This window comes from Candoia aspera, chromosome 7, assembly GCF_035149785.1.
Source record: "Candoia aspera isolate rCanAsp1 chromosome 7, rCanAsp1.hap2, whole genome shotgun sequence".
Lineage (NCBI taxonomy): Eukaryota > Metazoa > Chordata > Lepidosauria > Squamata > Boidae > Candoia > Candoia aspera.
Window position 1 is genome coordinate 54,149,977 of NC_086159.1, and position 21,797 is coordinate 54,171,773.

General features: G+C 36.3%; 1 protein-coding gene across 1 annotated transcript in view; it reads right to left on the reverse strand.

The window, feature by feature from the left end:
- The window catches only part of DOCK4 (dedicator of cytokinesis 4), a 231,448-nt gene that overhangs the window by 128,585 nt on the left and 81,066 nt on the right, over positions 1-21,797 (reverse strand). Inside the window, exons 2-8 of the mRNA XM_063309433.1 lie at positions 16,078-16,161; positions 14,534-14,574; positions 13,207-13,262; positions 12,393-12,489; positions 10,163-10,311; positions 7,859-7,943; positions 6,640-6,791 (exon numbers count right to left, since the gene is read on the reverse strand). Coding sequence (XP_063165503.1) covers positions 6,640-6,791; positions 7,859-7,943; positions 10,163-10,311; positions 12,393-12,489; positions 13,207-13,262; positions 14,534-14,574; positions 16,078-16,161 — 664 coding nt within the window. The remainder of the gene's footprint in view (positions 1-6,639; positions 6,792-7,858; positions 7,944-10,162; positions 10,312-12,392; positions 12,490-13,206; positions 13,263-14,533; positions 14,575-16,077; positions 16,162-21,797) is intronic.

Sequence of the window (21,797 nt, forward strand, 5' to 3'; positions counted from 1 at the left end):
ATGGGGGAGGGGGAGCCTAAATTATATCAACCAGCTACCATTACAGGAAATAGCATCATCAACTGGGAATGCCTTTTCCAAGATTTCAGTGTTGCACAGGTGGACATTTTCAAGCAAGCCAAGTTCTATCCAGAACTAAGTTGCACCTGCCTTTGTTTTTGCTTTCTACATTGGACCTGGGTAGCAGCAATTAAGGTGATGTATATCTCAAGCTCCTGGTCCTACGAGAGGCTCTCTGTTATAATACTTCTGACACAAAACACAACAATATTAGGTTTTCATGATAGAACATCAAAGCACTTTACTGGTCTCTATCCAGACCAGAGCTTCTAAAAAACTGAGTACTACTTAAAATATCTTCATTTTTTAGCTGAGGAGGATAATGGCTTGATTTAAAATATCAATAGCAGGATAGATTCTATTCCCAGCTTTATAGCCTGGATAGGATAGGAATGAAGAGGAATGAGAGAAAAACCAAGTTCACACTCTAGTTCAAAGAGCATGATGGAACAACTGCTGGCAAAGTGACAACTGAGGAAATCACAAACCAGCTGGCATACCTTCAAAGATGACCCAATAGCCCTGTCTCTTCTCCCTCAATCTGTTGAAATGTCTGTCACAGACTGTATCCTAACTCTTGAATACTATTTTTAACTTTATGCAAAAATGACACAAATTTCTTTTCCATAACATGCATGGTTTTATTTCAATCATGTCTCTTCCTAGTTACGTTTATTCCAAGCCAAAAATATTGTCTTTTCTCATGGTGGAATTGCTTTGCCAAAGACATTTTTAAGTCCAAATATTTATTGAGTCATTTGTCTTTATATACATTGACTCAAAAGTGTCTAGAAGGTTAGTGAGGCAAGCTTTACCCTTGTAGAAGACAAGTTGGTTCCTTTATAGTAAGCCTCCTTGCTATGTAAAATAATACTTTATTATTTTCCTTTAATAATAATTTCTACCATTTTACCTGAAACTGATTTTAAGCTAGCCAACCTATATGTTTATCTATCGCCTCTCAATCCCTTTTTTAAAAAATTAGTTATATGGGCTATTTTCTAATAATCTTTTCAGTATGCCAGCTGAGAAGAAAAGAAGTACCATGTTGTGTTTCCCTCCATTTGCAACACAAACACAGTCATTCTAACTACAGAAAGTATAACTAGCACACTTTGAGATGCCACTAAATTTCAGTAGCAGATGGCTCCAGTACTACCACAATACACTTTCAGAGGGCTGCATTCATTCCACATACCATAGACTACATGCCTTCTCGTGCCCTAAATTCTCATCAAAGAAAATGTATTCAACAGAAAACTTCAACCTCTGGATCTTAGCTTTATATTCTACTGATCAATACTTTTCCTCATTAACAAGTCATTTATAGTAGGACCACGTAATGGTTTAGATTTCATTCCATAAAGCACTGGAGTATGGGAATGGGACATAGCACCCATCTGTATCTCTTAAAAGAGGCTGTGTACTTTTATAGAGAAGTATTATTCATATTATTATGAGCATCCCCATACTCTCCAAAACACCTTTTGTGCTCAAATCAGAAACCCACTCAACACCAGTATTTGCGCCTTACAGATCTGCAATTCTGTCTTCTATTTCAATTATCAACACAGAAACTAACTCTGATTCAGTATTTTCTCTTTTTTTGGTGGGGGGGAGAGAGAGTGGGAGAGAGAATATATATTACTTGGAAATGCTATGAGTGCAAACGCATTAAAACGATTTGTTGTTTATTCGTTTAGTCGCTTCCGACTCTTCGTGACTTCATCGACCAGCCCACGCCAGAGCTTCCTGTCGGTCGTCAACATCCCCAGCTCCCCCAGGGACGAGTCCGTCACCTCTAGAATATCATCCATCCATCTTGCCCTTGGTCGGCCCCTCTTCCTTTTGCCTTCCACTCTCCCTAGCATCAGCATCTTCTCCAGGGTGTCCTGTCTTCTCATTATGTGGCCAAAGTATTTCAGTTTTGCCTTTAATATCATTCCCTCAAGTGAGCAGTCTGGCTTTATTTCCTGGAGGATGGACTGGTTTGATCTTCTTGCAGTCCAAGGCACTCTCAGAATTTTCCTCCAACACCACAGTTCAAAAGCATCGATCTTCCTTCGCTCAGCCTTCCTTATGGTCCAGCTCTCGCAGCCATATGTTACTACAGGGAACACCATTGCTTTAACTATGCGGGCCTTTGTTGTCAGTGTGATGTCTCTGCTCTTAACTATTTTATCGAGATTTGTCATTGCTCTTCTCCCAAGGATTAAGCGTCTTCTGATTTCCTGACTGCAGTCAGCATCTGCAGTAATCTTTGCACCTAGGAATACAAAGTCTTTCACTGCTTCTACATTTTCTCCCTCTATTTGCCAGTTATCAATCAAGCTGGTTGCCATAATCTTGGTTTTTTTGAGGTTTAGCTGCAAGCCAGCTTTTGCACTTTCTTCTTTCACCTTCATCATAAGGCTCCTCAGTTCCTTTCACTTTCAGCCATCAAAGTGGTATCATCTGCATATCTGAGATTGTTAATGTTTCTTCCAGAGATTTTAACTCCAGCCTTGGATTCCTCAAGACCAGCTTGTCGCATGATGTGTTCTGCATACAAGTTGAATAGGTAGGGTGAGAGTATACAGCCCTGCCGTACTCCTTTCCCAATCTTAAACCAGTCCGTTGTTCCGTGGTCTGTTCTTACTGTTGCTACTTGGTCGTTATACAGATTCTTCAGGAGGCATACAAGATGACTTGGTATCCCCATACCACTAAGAACTTGCCACAATTTGTTATGGTCCACACAGTCAAAGGCTTTAGAATAGGCAATAAAACAGAAATAGATGTTTTTCTGAAACTCCCTGGCTTTTTCCATTATCCAGCGGATATTGGCAATTTGGTCTCTAGTTCCTCTGCCTTTTCTAAACCCAGCCTGTACATCTGGCAATTCTCGCTCCATGAACTGCTGAAGTCTACCTTGCAGGATCTTGAGCATTACCTTACTGGCATGTGAAATGAGTGCCACTGTTCGATAGTTTGAACATTCTTTAGTGTTTCCCTTTTTTGGTATGGGGATATAAGTTGATTTTTTCCAATCTGATGGCCATTCTTGTGTTTTCCAAATTTGCTGGCATATAGCATGCATTACCTTGACAGCATCATCTTGCAAGATTTTGAACAGTTCAGCTGGGATGCCGTCTTCTCCTGCTGCCTTGTTATTAGCAATGCTTCTTAAGGCCCACTCAACCTCACTCTTCAGGATGTCTGGCTCTAGCTCACTGACCACACCGTCAAAGCTATCCCCGATATTGTTATCCTTCCTATACAGGTCTTCTGTATATTCTTGCCACCTTTTCTTGATCTCTTCTTCTTCTGTTAGGTCCTTGCCATCTTTGTTTTTGATCATACCCATTTTTGCCTGGAATTTACCTCCAATGTTTCTAATTTTCTGGAAGAGGTCTCTTGTCCTTCCTATTCTATTGTCTTCTTCCACTTCCGCGCATTGCTTGTTTAAAAATAATTCCTTATCTCTTCTAGCTAACCTCTGGAATTTTGCATTTAATTGGGCATATCTCCCCCTATCGCTGTTGCCTTTTGCTTTCCTTCTTTCTTGGGCTACTTCTAGTGTCTCAGCAGACACTAAAACGATTACCCTATGCTAAATGTTAAAAAGCACTATGGATATGATAATTTTAACATCAAACCATGCCACTATCAATAACCTTAGTTCTTGCCTATGGTGATGTCATTTTGACTTTGCTTCCTGTGGAAATTCTGAAAATTCGCAGATAAGGGGAATGTGTTCAAGATTGGATTTTAAAAGATCAATATTGCTTTGATTAAAGAATCTGCCTTATCTGAAAAAAACTACAGTTGAGCCTCCCAGCAATCTGAGGTTAAACTGCCTCAGTATAGTTTTACTGATAGTTAATAAAGCAAAGAAAAAGTCTTCAGGTTCAAACAGCAGTTTATTTTATATATATATTGGTACTTTATTAAAGGCAACATCCATATATTTATATTTCATAATGTTAGTATTTTTCCATCCTTATTCTGAGGAAGCATAGAGAAACAAATATTATATCATCTGCCCACAAGCCAACTGATAACACAAAATATTCAATTCAAAAGAACTACATTTGTCACACCAGAAGGTTAACAGACATGATGTCTTTATGACCATGGATCCTTCAGTTCTTTTGTAGAAAAGAACAAAGATTGCTTTACTTTACTGAATTGATTTGAGGAGTCTATAGTCATGAAATTTAAGAGCACATAAATCCCTTTCACTGTTTTTCATATAACTATGTCCGAATTGTGATTTTAAAAGGTAAACTGAGGATACTCTGTCTTACAACATGAACATACATAGATACCAATCTTACTAATCCTTTTAAGGATAAACAAAGCATAGAAAAAGAGTGAGAAGTAGTGGGCAAAAGAACTTAAAAGCAGTAAATAAAAGAAAATTTAACTAAATGTAGTTTACACCTACATTAATCATTATGCCTTTCCATACCATTCTATTCTTGCAAATGAAATTCACTTCCTCTCTGTCCATAGACTGCTTCATATATCACCTTTTACCCTTTAAACTTTTCATCGCCAATCCTACCCAACCATGAATTTTTCTGTCTCCCCCCCCCCACTTATTCATTCTTCCTTCATATATTCCTTCAGCAATTCAGTAGTTATTCACTTCCTCTGTGTGAGCAAACCATGCCAGTATATTATAATCCCCTCCATTAGGAAAGAACCTGTGCATCATACAGCAAATAATCTGCATATTTTATTTTATTTTCATTACATGTGATGCAAAGTTAATAACTGCTTTATACCTCTGAGAAAAATTATAACTTGGCAGTAAATAAAACAGACATTAAAAAAGGGTTTTATAGTATCAAATGAAACCATGCAAAGCGTTCAAATCAATCACAGAATGTAAAGGTTGGGAGGGAATTTAAAGACCACCTAGTCCAACTCCCTGTCCAGTACAGGAATCTACTACTACAGCGTCTCTAGAGATGAACACCCTGCCTCTATTTAAACATCTCCCACTTCTTTGCCACTGTTGAACACCTCTTACCATTCCTCTTAAGTTTTTCCTTCTAAGACCTTTATCATCTTGATTGCTCTTCTCTGGATATGCTCCAGCTTGTCAACATCCCTCTTAAACTACAATACCCAGAACTGGATGCAATATTTTAGATGTCATTTGGCCAATGCAGAATAAAGAGGAACCATGGCTTCCTTGATCTATCAAGTGCCTTTACTTTATCCAATAAAGCAGGTATGTCTCTTTCCAGGGAAAGAAGCAAAGTGGCTGTCCCTGCAGAGACAGCCAGGCACAGCTTTCTAAGTAGCTATGTATGCCTTGCAAGTGCTGCTGCGGTCCATCCAGCCACTGTAAAAGGACAGGTATAGCAGCCAAAAAGAAGGGAGACTGGCAAGGTGCAGCTAGCCAAGCCTAGTATTTTGTGTGACTGCATCCTACTATATGTTTTCTAGGATCCATGTTCATTGGTTTGATTTGTTCTTACCATAACTTAACCTGCCTTTGATGATAGCACATAGCCAGATTTATATAAACGCTGCAATAGCATTCCATTTACGGCCTCTGATTAGCCACACTCATCTTCATGGTTGCTATTACTCCAGGGTTTAAGTTGTAAAAACTGCAACCCATTTTTCTGAAACCACATTACCCAGCCATATCTAGCATTTGAAAAAACTCTGGTTCACTTCAACAAGGCTCATTTGCTATGAGGAAGAGAGGAGGCCACCACAGGATAGCTAATTTTGCTTGGCATGAAAAGAAAGAATCTCAACATGAAGAGATGTGCTCAGTTGCTGAGGGGGACTGATCTCATATTAAAAAATAATTAAAAAATGGAAAAAGTATGACACTATTCAAAATTGCTTCTCTACTTTATTTCCTTGCCATCCATTAATTTTTAAAGAAATATGACACCCTTCCTAGAAATTAATAAAAAACATATGAGTCAGAATGGAAAAGGTTACGTGAATGTAGGAGAAAAAACTGTGCATTATCATCAGTGATGTCACTGGCAATATTTAAGCAGATTATAAACTCCGCATCCATTTTATTTACAGCTTATTCCATAGAAACTATGGTGTGAGCTAAAGGGAAATTTACTATTTTACCAGGTTTCTCAAGCCACAATACAGCTGAGTTCACACATCATGCTAAGCCCTTGTTAGATTTAACCATTATTTATTGAACAATCCATCATTATTAGCATCCTAGGTCATAAACCACCGTCTATTACAAGCCACAATGGTTGTGCTCATTCTAAATAGAAACCAAGCAAAATATATTATGGCTTAAAGCACTATGTGAACATCCCTGTCTTTATCAAATGCCTCCATTAGTTAACACTTTTGAGCTCTCCAATCTGGTGAATAAGTATGTTCTATATCCACATATCAATTGAACCCACATGTCCAGTGGCCCTGAGCCAGATGCAAAGTATTCAACAACAACAACGAAATACATATGGGACCATATTTATGGACATCCTAAGATTTGGTGTTAAAAGGTCAAAATGACATTTTTATCCAAGTAAAAGCAAGAAGTGATGAAGCTGTACATTTCTGCATTCCTCAAGAAAAAGGCAGTGCTACCTGATTGGCCGATTCTCTTTACTATCAAAAAGTGAGAAGATAACTTCCAGTTCTTCTCCCAGATTGGAACACATCAAACTCTTCATCTGCACAAAGAGGTGGTGGCTGCTTGCTGGGACCGGTGTGTCTTTCTTGCGATGACGATGCTCCATCTACGTATAGAATACCGCACAAAGATCAAGCCAGATGACACTTGTTTTCGTTCATGAAATGTAAACGTACAGAGAGGTGTTTTCTTGCTATTTTTGTCAACCAATTGTAATTGCTTAAATCAAACATTTTAAGGTGTTCATCAGTTTTCTTGTGAAGCAGTATGGGAAAAGACCTTTTTTCTAGATTCAGTAGCCAATCATTATTTCAGATAAACACGAAGGTCACTTTTTTCACATCTCATATTAATTACATTTTTATACCACCCTTTCTCAGAGACCTCAGGGTAACTTAACTGATTTTCTTTCTGCATGGCGATCTTGTAAATTACTTAGCAGGGAGAGAGAAAGACCCACAGCAAACAGAGAAGCTTCACAACTGAACGGATATCCGAATCTGGACCGTTTTGATCTTCACTAGATATTTTAAACATTACACAAAAATTTAAATTTGAACATTGTTTCATGTAGATAAAAATAAATAGACAATGGTAACTTTACTGTAGTTCTTTCCCTAAAGGGGTCAGAAGCTGTTTGGAAATGATGGGATTGTAGTCAAGAACAAAGAGATTAGGGAGTTATTAAAGAGGTTCTTTTTAAAAACTTATTTTAAAACATCATCGACCTCATTCCATTCTAGAGATATCAGTCCAATGTCATATAGTTTCTTCTCCTATTTTTACTAGGTGCAATGGACATTTACTAATGTTTTTCTTACTCATTAAAGGTATTTTATTACACCAGTAATCTATCCCATGTGCAGGAGAATTTTTCACATGCACTCAGAATTCCTGCACATTCTTGGTCTATTCACTTGTATTTCCAAGCTGTGGTCAGAGTAACTCTAAAGTCATTGGATTGGGAACGAAATAAATTGGATAAATTTCAACAGCCCTCTAGAATGTGTCTATAATGATAAGAGGCAGCAAAAGAGAAGAGAACATGTACCAACCGCCCAATCCAAATTTATTGACTGAGTTGCAACTGCAAAGACTATCCTTGTCCTCTAAGCAAATGTGGAAGTTTCAACCAACTTAACAGAACTGGGGTAAAGTGAGTTATTTGCTTACCAATCTGTACAACTCTGTAATACTGATTTCCTCTGGATCCACCATTGCATATTCTTTTCTTGGAACCAAATCTAATCCCAGCTGCCTGCAAATGAATACAGAAAGTCTAGTTAGAAGAACAGTTTAAAATCCTTAGTTAAAATCTACATACAACACATAGAGTTCAAATCTGAAGCAATCTGTCATTACTGTTACCATTATCCCTACATATTTAACAGAAAAAGTATGTAATGTACCTTTTGCTCTATTCTGTGATTACTGCAAATTACAGATAATCAAAAAAGCAGTATTAATAGAAGTCATATTCTGCCATTTCTATTGCATGATTCCATTCTTTATTCACTCTCTAGCTACTATCTAACTTTAAAAAAATTATGTGCTAAGACAGCAGTAAGGGATTAATAGCAAATAACTCACATTGTTGACAACACAGTCCAGGAAAAGAAGAGCTTAGGAAAGCAAAATAGAAAGGCTATATTTTTATCCTGAAATCAATATAAAAGTCTAGAATTAAAATAGAAAAAGAGCTGCTTTCAACTAAAACCCTCACCCTTGTTAGTTTCCAATATTCAGAAGGGCTGTGTAAAAGCTTCCAAAAAGGCTGATTTGCAACATATGGGAGCAACTGAATCCAGGCTAGCATGGCATCTCAAAAGCCAGGCACATCCTGGCTGTTTCCATGTGTGTGTGTGTGTGTACATGGCTGCTTTGTTTCTGTTTTTTTCCTACCTAGCTGACCTTGGATGATCTCAAACAGCTAAACAGGGTGAACCTTGAATGCAAGACCATCAGAAAATCCCAGGGCTGTGGGCTAGACTATGAATCTTTTTCCTTTTAAATAATATCTTAGAAGTCAGTGGTAGACATTCTGGACTGTGTGCTTCTGAAGTAGAGATTTATCTATATGACATGGTTCATTGTCTAAGATCTGCCCAATTATCTGTCAGGAAACATATGTCAAGGAAACATAAAACAAGGTCCTGATATACTTGGCACTTTTGAAGAATGAGCCAGAAGAGCTGTACATCCCATCACCTTACTGCTGGAATGTAGCTCTTAAAAGGGAATGAAAGCACCAAAATGTTTTATAGTCAGCTCTTTTTCCAAATGCTACCAACTATGAGAAACCCACTATTTTTATTCTTTCTGACAAGCTACATCTCTATTCTAGAGATGTGCTGGTTAGTCTTTCAAGCTCAGCAAGGTAGTGTCAAGATCAGCAGGAGCTATGCCTGGCAGCATTCAAAATACATTCAGCAAAACATTGTTCTATGAATTCTTCACTTCCCAAAACATTTAACAGCGTTATGTATTTAATAATAAGCAAAGTGAAAGACTTTGATATGGCATACATTTAGTAAGCACAAACACATGAAGAAATACCTGTCTACGTCATAAAAATTCTAACACAGTGTGTTGATTAACTCTTTCAAACAAATATTCAGATAACAGCAAAGACACAGATTTCTTGAATTCTTTAAGCCAGTAGGTATTTTACTTTTTTGTAAATATTTTTGACTCTGTCCAAATAGAAACTGATCGGACTCACTTTTAGCAGAACAAATCAAATCTTGATGCAATGTCAGCTAAAGGCAACAGAGTCAAAGTGATATTTATTTTTGAAAATTAAATAGCAAGTATTTGAGGCAGCTCTAACAGAGTGTTCCTCCATACCTTCATCTAGGGACATCTAAGGAGCATTTTGCCCTTGCTGCAATTCCATATTATTGGGAATGTATGCAAACTTCTTACACTATTTTACACAGCAGACATGATGATCTTTTGGGATTTCCCAGTATGGTATCAATATGGTGGGAAAGATCTACATGCTCAGCACCTACTACCTGACTGGAACATTCAAGCCATAAAACAGTGCCATCCTATGTTACTGGACAAAGAAGGCTATAAATGCAGGCAATTGGCAGTATTCAAAGTACCACAGGGCTTTCCTTATCGTTTGCTTTCACAATTCAAGACAAACCTCTTCTGAGCTCCTACAGAATTGTCTGAAATAGAGGACAGAGCACTGGAACTGTCCCTTTGGCAAGTAAAGAATTGTCTTCCACTTAAACAAGAGGTTTTACTAGAAATAGTCTGTTTATTGAGTACAAACAGTCTAAGGACATCAATAAAGGTTTTTTAAACCTTACAGAAAAGCTGCCTATTCTTCATGTCATAGCCCATTTGGAACATGCTACCACCTCTCAGAAAAATCAGCTACCTTTTTGTCATCTTGCTATAAACACTAGAACAGCAACGAATGACAACCAACGTAAACAGTTTTATCAACTGAATCTTACTCACTCATTGCCCCAGTCCAAGCGAGCAGTAATGTGCCTTTTGACATCCTTCATCCGATCATGGGTCAGATGGCCCACAAGCACCTGCCGTCGCAGATCTAGGATTTCATTCATTATATGCCACAGTCGGTGAAATAGATCACCTTCATTTCTCTGTCAAATACAGAAGCTAGTTCTCAGATTATCAAAATCATGTAGTTTATTCAAAACTGTTGCTGTTCCAGAAATTAAGAAGTATAACCGAGGAAATAGGGAAAATCATGCTTGTTGAGATGGAAATATTCAAACTAAGTTAAAATTTTCTTTAAAAAAAACATAATGAGTTTATTCTTATGCAAATAAAAGGCAGGCTATTCCACAAGTAAGGCCCTTTCCCCCCCCCCTTTCCTCCTCACTACCTTAAAAACTTACCCCTCATTCATTTACTTCTGGAGAGATCAAATTATTATAGGGGATCACAAGTATTTTAAACACCACAACCTTCAATGGCAAATAAAAATAACGTATTTCTCAGCTCACGGTTCAGAGGAACAGCACATGCCTTGAAGGTAAAAGGTACTAAATAAAGTCTGTATGAAAGAAGAGCTGGGAACGACTCCTGCTTGGAACTGAGCCAATATAGTGAATGCCAAGCTAGATAAATAACTGATGTAACAATGGAATAAGGCATCCTTCTACATTTCTTTGTTCTTTGAAAGTGGATAAACATATTAGTACCTTGGGTTCATTACTATGTTCACATGTCTAGCATCTCTTCAAAAGTGAGACAGTTTAAATTATAAGCTCTTGACTGAGAACACTTTGATAAAAATCTAGCATTATTTCTAGTTTAACAGCAGTCAAGGGATGGGGGCAGATTATTGTGATTGCAGCAACTCAATCTCAGCCTTAAGACTGAACCAATATACAGTCTCCCAGGCACAGCCCAGATGCAGCCAGTATCTTTGAGATAACTATTGTACTATTTTGCAAAGAAATTTGCATTTTCCACAATGTCACACCAAATGGCTGCATATAAACGGTTTGATCTATAGGCATGACCTTATCTTCTTCTACATATAATCTCAGGCACTGGCAACTTCAAAATGTCTCTAATCATCCAAATCAATGGAAGAAATGGTTATCATACTATCACATAAAATATTGATAAAAACCCATGTGTATTATTCACATATGGATGGTGATCATTATGGTGGCATTTTCAGTTTTGCTTTCTGGACTAAAAATATACATGCTATTCCCCAAAAAACTGAAGACTGCTTTCACTGCAACCACTACTTGTTATAGAAATCAGAGGTCAATCCAGGAGCCCTCCTTACTCCTCTCATACCACCATCAGGTCACTAACAACTTCCCACCTTCAGGTTGCTGCCAGCAACTACCTATAGAAGCATTCATAATTCACCTTGTGAACTGCTTTCTAAAGTTAGAGTACTTTTAATAAACAATCTGGAAATTTGTTTGGACAGGAGCTAAATGCAAAAATCTACTGTAAGGAATGTGTGTGTGTGCATGTATGTACTTAAACTTCTATGTATCTTTGGATTAAGGCCTGGATTTAGAAACTCTGAATAAGGAGGGTGATCAAAACATCCCTGTTGACAAAAACAACATTCTAATAAAAGGTTACAATTTATTCATTTATTGGTTCCTGACACATTTTAAAGGAGTGGGTAAAACAGAGTGGAGCTATATATCCCATCCAATGTTACCACTGAAGTAAGAAAACCAGTAAACTAATCCCACATCAAAAATATTAACACATGAATAAATGTTTTAGTTATACCTCTTAAGAAATTTATCTTGACTATCCCTTCCCCTAAAAATTCCTAGACAAGGCATAATCTTTTCTGAAAGAAAATTATTTTTTAAAAAATGGATTTTTTTTAAAAGTTGGATCCCCAAAGAATCATGGAGAAAGCTCTGATATTTAATGATAGTTATTGATCACCATCTATGCAAAGGGCATTCTCAGCCTTTTCTTCCAGCCCTTGAATCTGAAACTTATTTTGCTGTACTCTAAAGCTCTTTAAAAGATCTTATAATGGTTGCCTTTTGCCATTGTTATGCATTCTATCGATATTACATATTGCATGTTTCTTCTTCAGCACAGATAAGATTACATTGTTTTCTTTTGTGCCATATTCTGTTATAAAATATTGTGAACATATTGCAGAAAGCAGGATGCACCAATATAGCATATTGTCTATAGAAAAATAATATGATCTATTTACCACATAAAGCTGTTTCCACATTGTCCCCCAGTCTCTTAAGGTGGATGTCATCTCTGTGATAACAGAATCTTCAGTTGGAACAATAATTTCAAACTGCCTGTTAAAATCAGAAGAAAAAGGTGTCCAACATCCATAGTAACATTTTTATTCAATTAAAACAAAGCATTCAAATTGACTTGGGTAATTGAATATGGAATTTTCTTCAACTAGCCAATTAATGGCATAATCAACAAATATTTAAGAATGTATTAAAGAGGCTATTAGATGACAACTAAGGAACAAGTACTCACTGCACCCAGTACATCAATGGTATGCAACCATTTGGGGCCCAGAGCCCTACTGTCCTAACAGTGGGAATCACACTGAGACGAGGAGTAGTTCTCTAGTGTTTATTACTGCTACATAAACAGAATCCTAACAAACTGAATAAGCGTGGGAAAAACCCAGACATATAAACCCCAAAAGCTAAGGCGGGCCTTATCTGTGTCTCTTTGAATGGCTGCTTAATTCCTCAGTACTACGCATGCGTTTTCCACCCTGGATGGGAGCCCCTTCCTGCTCGCCATCATTACTCATGACATCTACAAATGACATGCTTAAAAAAGTAATGGGGTCAGGTTAAAAAAAAATAACATTTGACTTCATTAAAATATAAGAAGTAATTTAATTAAATATAGAAAAATTATTCCCCATATAATTAATCCTTTATCTGTCACATTAAATATGATATTGTCTCTCCATCAGGAATACTGTAAGATCCCAAACCTTTCCCTTATCTTTTGCTAAAATTTAGGGCTTCAGAATTTCCACCTACCCTTTGTTCTTAACACATGCATTTTTCAAGTGAATAAAGCTGGATGGGAAGATACCCTGAAAAAAACAAAGTTTAATAAATACAACGAACCATCAAAAGTAATTTAAACATGTATATTTTTTAAAAGGTCAATACTTTCTACACAGTAAACAATGTGCAACTTTATTCAGACAGTCCAAGAGATATGAAAAATGCCTGGATAAACAAAATTTTGAAAGCACTTATACATTTATTTTTAGTAGCTATTGTAGGGATGGAACAAATGATGTCTGAGAATGTGATCAGTCAAATTTTCAAGTTTAGCTTTGAAGCAACAGCAACACTTAAGTACCCCAGAACAGAAGTTCTCATTTGCAGCTTAAACACTGCTCATAAAGCTGAGAAAGAAAGAAAAAATCCAGAATCTTTCTGGAATCTTTTTTTGCTCTGAAGGCCTTCTTGCAGCCATTTATAATCTGCTTTCCCAAATACCTTACAATTATTTACTGCAATAAACTACTTTTTTCTAGAGTTTAAATGCTTAGCATATTTCATCCCCTTTTCCCCTGCTCCCTAGAGACAGGATCTGCAATAGCTGATGCCACATCTTCTCACTCAATAATGAACTGCATTATACTGTTATTCTAGCTGTAACTGGCTGGAGTTACAGCTAGAGAAAAAGGTTGCTTCATTTCCACATTCTCCCTATCATTTGGTGGATTTGTCTCTTCATGTGTGAAATTTTATAAAATTTGATTATTTCACTCATTTTCAATTTTAAAAGTGAGTGGGCACCATTTAAAGATGTCTCAAGTAGCATGGCATCCATTCTGGGATATATGGCCAACCTCACTTTAACTTAAGGATAGATAGCAGATGAGACTGGAGCCCACATCTTTATAAAATCAGACTTCCAAGCAAGAATGTGGTGGACGTGTACTGACATAACCAATGGTAAAAAGGATGAAATTTTCTATTTTGAGTGGGGAGGGTTTCACAGTATTCCTCAATAGCTTTATTTGGGCCTTATTTTGTAAAACATGCACAACATGAAAAATTGCACTACATGAACTGAGTATTCATGGCTAAAATCCAACAGGAGACCTGAAGGGTTCTAGGTGCTGCAACAATGGAGTTGGGAGACACATGCAGAGTTAGGCTTTTCTTACTGCATCTAGCATAGTCCACAGTGATCTACAGCTTCCCTTTATGTTTAAAGAGTCTTGTCAAATACGCTAATTATCCCAGTTGCCATACATTTTGTACGACTGTTCAATAAACAGTACTTTTATAAATACCTCAACAAGGTTTTACATGTATTTTAATTTAGAAACAAAAGTTATTTTACCTTGAGATTTGGGTTTTTTAAGGCAAATCCTCTGTACCACCCTGTAAAGAAATATTTTATTATTTTATTTTATTTTACCTTATTTATAGGTTGCCTGACTCCCAAATGACTCTGGGTAAAAACCAATTTATTAAAAGAAAAATACAACAGAAATACAACAATATTTCAACTTCTATATAAGTTTAATATGAAAATTTACCTGTATGCATCTTCCAAAAATAACAAAAATAGGCAGGTGTATTCATATGATACTACTACTGTACCATCAGTTACAAAGAGACAAGATTCATATCTTTCAATAGCATTTCTGCATAAAGAATAATGTTGCTACTGTATATTTTCAACCACCACATGTTATGACACCACACTTAGACAACAATAAACGCCAAAAATGTACTTTCAGCACTGGTATTTAGTAGATGTATATACTTGCCCATCCTGCATAACCACAACTTGAACCAGCATACATCAAATAATCCTCCAAACAATATAGCAAATTAAACAAAAATCGTATCAACAAAAAATGAAATATATAAGTCAACACATCAAACTACATACAGCTGTGGCTCACCAATCACATTATAGTCATTATGTCTATATGACCCTGAGCAGTGTAAAATGATGCAAAAATAAGTGTTTGAAAATATATTTTAATATATAGAATGTATATCTTGCTTTTTTCCCAAGCTACATTTATATTGATATTATTCTGATTACTTAATCCTCAACTGAGAGGCATATTAAACTGAGTGTAAATGATTACCCCAAGGTTAACTAGGACAGGATTTCTCTATTCCTAGCCACTAAATATGAGCACGCATGCCTATTTTCCTTCCTTAACTGTTAAACACTGAATTAAAGAGATCAAATTGTAGGACTGTACAAGACTTTTCAAACTATTAAAGCAACTGTGTCGCTCCTGAAACCTTCATCTCTGCTTCAGAAGCTGCTCCTAGCTGTCTGCGCATGCATGTGACAAAGGCTTAGCAAAACCCTATAAAAGAACTCCAGAGTATTATGGTATTTCTACAGCCCTCTATTTTCTGCCCCATATCTCACTACAACATACACATGCATGTATCCCCATGCAGTAACTGTCAACCTAACACAATCTTATGAACTATACTGATACTTCATTCAATACACATAATCTAATCTTCTGGAGGAAAGAGATTAATAGCTCATTGTAAAGAAGCAAGCACTCATGTATATGCCAATCAGGTCTTAATGAATAGTTATTGCTAAAACTAAAAATATATTACCATATACAGAATAATTATTTCCTTGCAATCAGAGCTGCCTTTTTACAGCAACCGACTGGCTAGATTAATCTGAGATATTTTGGACCAGATAAATTTTACTGTTATACAAGTATCTCTGATTTTAATAGCCTTTTTCTCATTGAGAATTAAATTTGGCTATTTTTTTTTATTAAATAGGCTTTCATCCTTAGCAAACATTTGTATTTTTCTTTAGCATAATTAGGTGAATTGATTTTGAAGTCTCTTGTCAAGTGACAGTTGCTTGCTTTTTTCAACACTTACCATCACATTTTTCTAGTATTTGAACAGTGTCTCCAATCTCCAGAGATAAGCCATGAGGGATAGTTCCTCGAAAACCTGCAATTACTGGAAAAGAAATTAAACTCCAATCAATCATATTTTTTTAAAAAAAGGAAAAAAGCCACGTTTGATATTTAGCAGTGTGCTATTTATACACTGTAAGCAAAAGCAATCAGTTAATGACCCCGCCCCCCTAAATTTGCAATATTACAAGGAGAAATATCACATCACTGAATTTGTGGATACAAGTAACAACCTCCTTTTTAAATCCTTTTTTATGAAAAGGGCAGTTTGTTTAATTGGCAGGGGGGGGTAAATTTAGCAAGAAAATAATTTATAGTCCACAAAGTATATTTTTTAAATTATATTGCATAACCTTAAAGAGTACAAAAAGATAAAGAATAAAGATACAAAAGACAAAATGAAAAGTAGAACATAAGTAAAAACATTGTGAAGGAAAATTCTGATGACACTTTTCTCCCCTTCCCTTCCATTCTTTTTTTTTCCAACCACTAACCACTACTTAAATATTTAAGGTATAGTATTAATATTTAATAATAAATATTGGAATGTTTGCTTACTTCCAGAATTATTCAAAGTGATAATAAACTATAAAGTCCTACATGGTTTTAGGTCCAAGATAGCTTAGGGACTACCTACTTCCAGATCATCCCACCTGTTTAAGTCATTCCATCTGCCTGCCTAGTATGCTGTCTAGTGATAAGCAACTTGAAGCCATCTGCACTCTTTTCTTAGATTGTTGTTAATCTGAACTTAGGTTGGATAGCTCTTCAAACAGAAGTATAGCTTCTGATAGCCAGGCCTTTAGATGTAGAGCTGGAAGGTGCCTACCAGTAGTCAATATATAGACAGCAAAACAAGCAGGTGGATAGGTGTCATGAGTAAGGATGGCGAGCAGGGGGCTCCCATCCAGACTGTAAAGCGCATGCGTAGCACTGAGGAATTAGGTAGCCATTCCAAGAGACACAGATTGGGCCCGCCTTAACCTTTGGGGTTTATATGTCTGGGTTTTTCCCACACTTCTTCAGTTTGTTAGGATTTTCCTGTTATGTAGCAGCAATAAAACACTAGAGACCTGTTCCTTGTCTCAGCGTGGTTCCTGGCTGTTAGGACAATAGGACTGTATTCTGTACCTAGACTATATGGCCATGTTTCTGAGGTTGAAGCCAGTTACAAAAGCACAGACAAGGTAGTGTAGCATCCACAGAGAGGGTAGTCAGTCTTGGACGACTCATGTCTCCCTTTTGCTGTGTTCTCTTTTAAATTAATTCAATTTCAATATGATTTGTTTAAAATTATTTTGAGTTAACTACCATGTGGCTTCAACTGTGATGTCAACAACGTACAAATGTCAGTGAGCTTGTGAAAGAGAAAGTAACAACCATTGATGCACATGCAGACATCATATTCATGGTGAGCTCAAAGCTACATAGTTGATGGGCTCTGTGAGCAAGCTAAGCAAATTATATGATAAGCTGGCACTCTCCAGCATACCTGAAGGCGACAGGTCAGTCTTGAGAAAGTTAGACAGTTTGTGTGTCATAACAATTCTGCTCCCAGCATGAGAAAACTAGGGTGCTGCACCTAATGCCTTCCAGTATCAATTATCCAAGGTGATTTCTCACTCTGCATCATGGTAGGGCATTCCTGGATGCAACTCCAAATCTTGAAAGAGACTGCTAAGGCATTTAATTGCCATCAAAGCAATGGAATGGAATGGAATGGAATGGAATGGAGAACATCCCGATTCTCTTTCTTTACACAAATGAATATTTCAAACTGAATTAACATGCATGGTTTAATGACTTGAGAAAGGAAATGATAAAAAGTTGGAAATAAGTTTAACTGATACATAAGACAGTACATTCATTAACATTTGGACAAAAGCTTATGTTATATTCCATAAACCCAAGACAGAGAAAAATGCAGAAACTGAATCAGTAACTGTATTGTAAAATATTCAACCAAACAAGACCATGGGTGCAGAAAGAAAAATCCATTAAACTGGCTGAGAAAGCAAGATTCCAATAAGGAGGAAGCAGCTGTGGAATTGCAGATGCACATGGAGAATTACTTATCAGCCCAATCAAGGAACAGCAATGATATTTCAAGTCCCAGCTACATGACAAATTGCCTTTAGAGTACCAGCTGCTCTCTTACAGATACTGCTTGTAAGTTCCACAATGGAAAGTGGAAGGAGAGGACAGCATGCAAGGTCAGTGACAGCCTTAAACAGTAATCCTGAAGGTGCTTCCTCTCAGTTATGATTGAACAAAACAAGTATATTTATAGAACCCTTTTCAAAGGAAAAAACTTAACATCACCCACTTCTGATATAAGCAAGATTTCAGCAGTTTTTCAGTCCAACATTTCTATGCATTGAAAAAAGCGAATGCAAAAAATGTATTTCCAAACAGTTGCTGCTATTAAATTAGTGTGTCCTGTGTCCCAATGAATAGGCAGATTCACAGACAATATCAAGAAATCTCTATTGATAAAAACTCACAATGTAGTATTACCACTTCAGATTTCAGGAGAATAACTAACTGAAGGGCAAGAACCTGCTGTTTAGTATGAAACTGCAAAAATAACACAAAGACAATAGTGACATTTTAAATAATACAAAATAGTAACATTTTAGGATAAATGAAGAAAGGAAATTTATAGAAGGCAAGTTTTCGAAGTTCCAATTATCTTCACCACAACAAAAGTGGCAGAGGCAGCATAACTTTATAAGAAGTTTAAAAACTAAAGGGAAGTTATAGATTCAAAATGAACATGTTTGTGGCTTGTAACTTATTCATACTGTAATCACAAGCCTCCAGTTGTTCAGGGAAAGTAAGGCACACTTTCTGTTTGACCATTCCAACTGGGAATAATTGGAATAGAAATCCTAACATATTGAAAGACACTAAGTTATGAGAGCCTTGTGGTATGCATGCTTGAAGCATTAAGGGAAGGCCTGTCTTGCCCCTAAATGAAACTCCTGGCACACCACAATCCCCTGCTAATCATCTAGCAAACAGGACAATATCTACTTCACAGTTCCTATTGTGAAAACTTCATTTCCACTGCTAGATTAACTTTCAAGCAGCAGGAGGTTCTTCCCGCGTTATTTCACTTTTCCTTAAGCTACACAACTAAAATTAGGCTTTGCCTTTCATCCATGCCAAAAGATTCAGGAAAAGACGACTGGTGATGGCTGAAAATAATAGCTGGCTATTAAACCAAACCAACATTCTGTAGACTGCTGCTACCCATGACAAAACAGAATGGGAGTCATGCCAAAGTTTCCTTTCAAAAATATTTCAAAAGATACTGTTATTACTTGAAAAAATCATATTTACTGGCGAGCAGTGAAGAATCTGTTAAATTGGGAAATAACTAAGCCTCCAAAATATGCATTGCTGTCTGTCCACTGATACATTTTCACGCTGAGAAAATAGCTGATGCTGCATATATTCACCTATATGCAAATCTATGTGCTGTTTTTGCAAAACTCCATGCTTAAGAAACCAGTAAGCGAATCAAAACTGTCTCATTTGCAGTATAGTTCATTAAGTGTATCCTTTGTCCCAAACAGTAATATACATAAGGAATACAGGTTTGCTGACCCTTTCAATATATATTTGCACTTAAAAAAAATTCCTCTCATTCAAATATTGCATAATATTTAAAAGACTTTGCCTTACCAACTTTTTGAAAGCCTAGATATTTTCATGCATATGCAGTATAGACAACTCTATTTCATTTTTTTTAAACACAGCATTAATCTATAGTTTTTTGAAAGATATTCAGTAGGATCTTACGTGTCTGTTTTAAACCATCCATCTTTCCCCTGGAATCTTCCTGGAACATACAAAACTAGACTTCGGATTACTACATGCCAATTTAACTAGTACCATAATTTCCCTTTGCCTCACTGAAATCCTGCTTATCGTGGGTGAAAATGATCACTTTTATTTTTCACATTATTTAATATCTCACAGAAACGAACTGAAATGCCCAGGGTACAAACCTCCAAATTGCGGACAGTAGTAATTACTGGTTGTCACATGTTCTGAGATTAGAACAGAACCTTTTAGTCCAAATTTACAAATAAGAAAGGAAAATGGAAAATCAATGAAAATTGTAAAAATAATTGATTTAATATTGCTTGATCGTTTAATTTATCTGTGCTATATATTTGATAGAGGGATTGATAAATGGCATTTGCATTTTATTGCTCCCCAAGCAGAAATAGGACTCTTAAACTTGACTTGAGCAATGAACTAATTATGGAATTTATATTTGAGCAATATAAGGTGACTAGTCCTTTTGTGATATATGGCAAAACAGACAGTTGCATCAATCAGCATTTGGACCCTTAAGATGTATTTAAAAGCTATTTCATCTAGTTACTTTTACATTTACACACATGCACACATGCTTTCTGCAAAATAAACTTGAACAAGCAGAAAGTAATTATGACATATGTATACAACACAAAAAACTTTAAGAAACTGCATAAACATAATGATCTGCCTATTGGGAGAAGAGTCTCTTGTCCTATCAATGAACAGAATAGTGGTAGAAATCTATTCTCATTAAAGAACTGATATATGTATCAAATATGCATCTGAAGGGGCATCCACTATCACTATTGGTCCAGTTAAAATGTAGAGTTCCTCCACTCCTGAACAGAGCACAGTTAAAGCTTCAAACACCTACAAGACTCTGGATGTACCAAAAGTTAATGAAGTCTGGCTAGACTTTTATAAAACTCACTTGCTTTCCCCTCAGCAGGAAAAAAGCTTTCACACTGTGTATGTGTTTCTATACTGCAAGCCAAATCAACATAATTTATTCTGCTTCTACGCTGAATCTACTCATTTAAGACCCAATTCCCATTGATTCTGAGATGAAAAAAAATCATTTTCCAAATATTTCTCTTTTGTACTTTTTTGCAAAACTATAACCAACTATCACCTAATCATCAGCTAATATTTTATATTATTCTTTGATGTCCAATTACATTTGAAGGAAGTCATACCCTGCAATTTGGTATGAACTGTTTAAAAAATAATAATAATATGCCCTGCAATTTAATATGAACAATTGAAAGAATAATAAAAATAACAGTATTAATCACCTGCAAAAAATCAAACCCCAAAGTGATGGAAATTCATATGTTTGCAAGGTAAAAAGAATATTCTTGATCCAAATGTTGTATTTTAAATAGACTTGCAGGGTCCAATTCTTAAAAAACAACAAAAATAATTTAAAAAAAGCATCATACTATTGCAGCTAGTGTTTATTCCAGCTCTAAATTATAAAAATCTATTTGAGCATCAACAAGTTAGTTCTCCCTGATTTCATTCCAACTCTGGTTTTCTAGATACATAAAAAAACGTATGTCTTAAGGAAAAGCAATCTTACATAATTTGTCCGATGTTTTACTGTACAGAGTACACTAAAATAACTCATTTTCCCTAAGAACTCTTGTGTGAGGTCCCTGGGAAGCAAGCAAAGATAAAATACAATTGCCCAAGGCTATCCAGAGGAGTCCATTCATGAGTAACAGAAGCACCAGTCCAGCATCTGTAAAGATTCTTATACAAAAAGACTTTTTACACAGATCGAGCTGGTATGTCAAAGCCTCTATTTCGTAACTGAAATACATGTTATTGATCCAAAAGAGT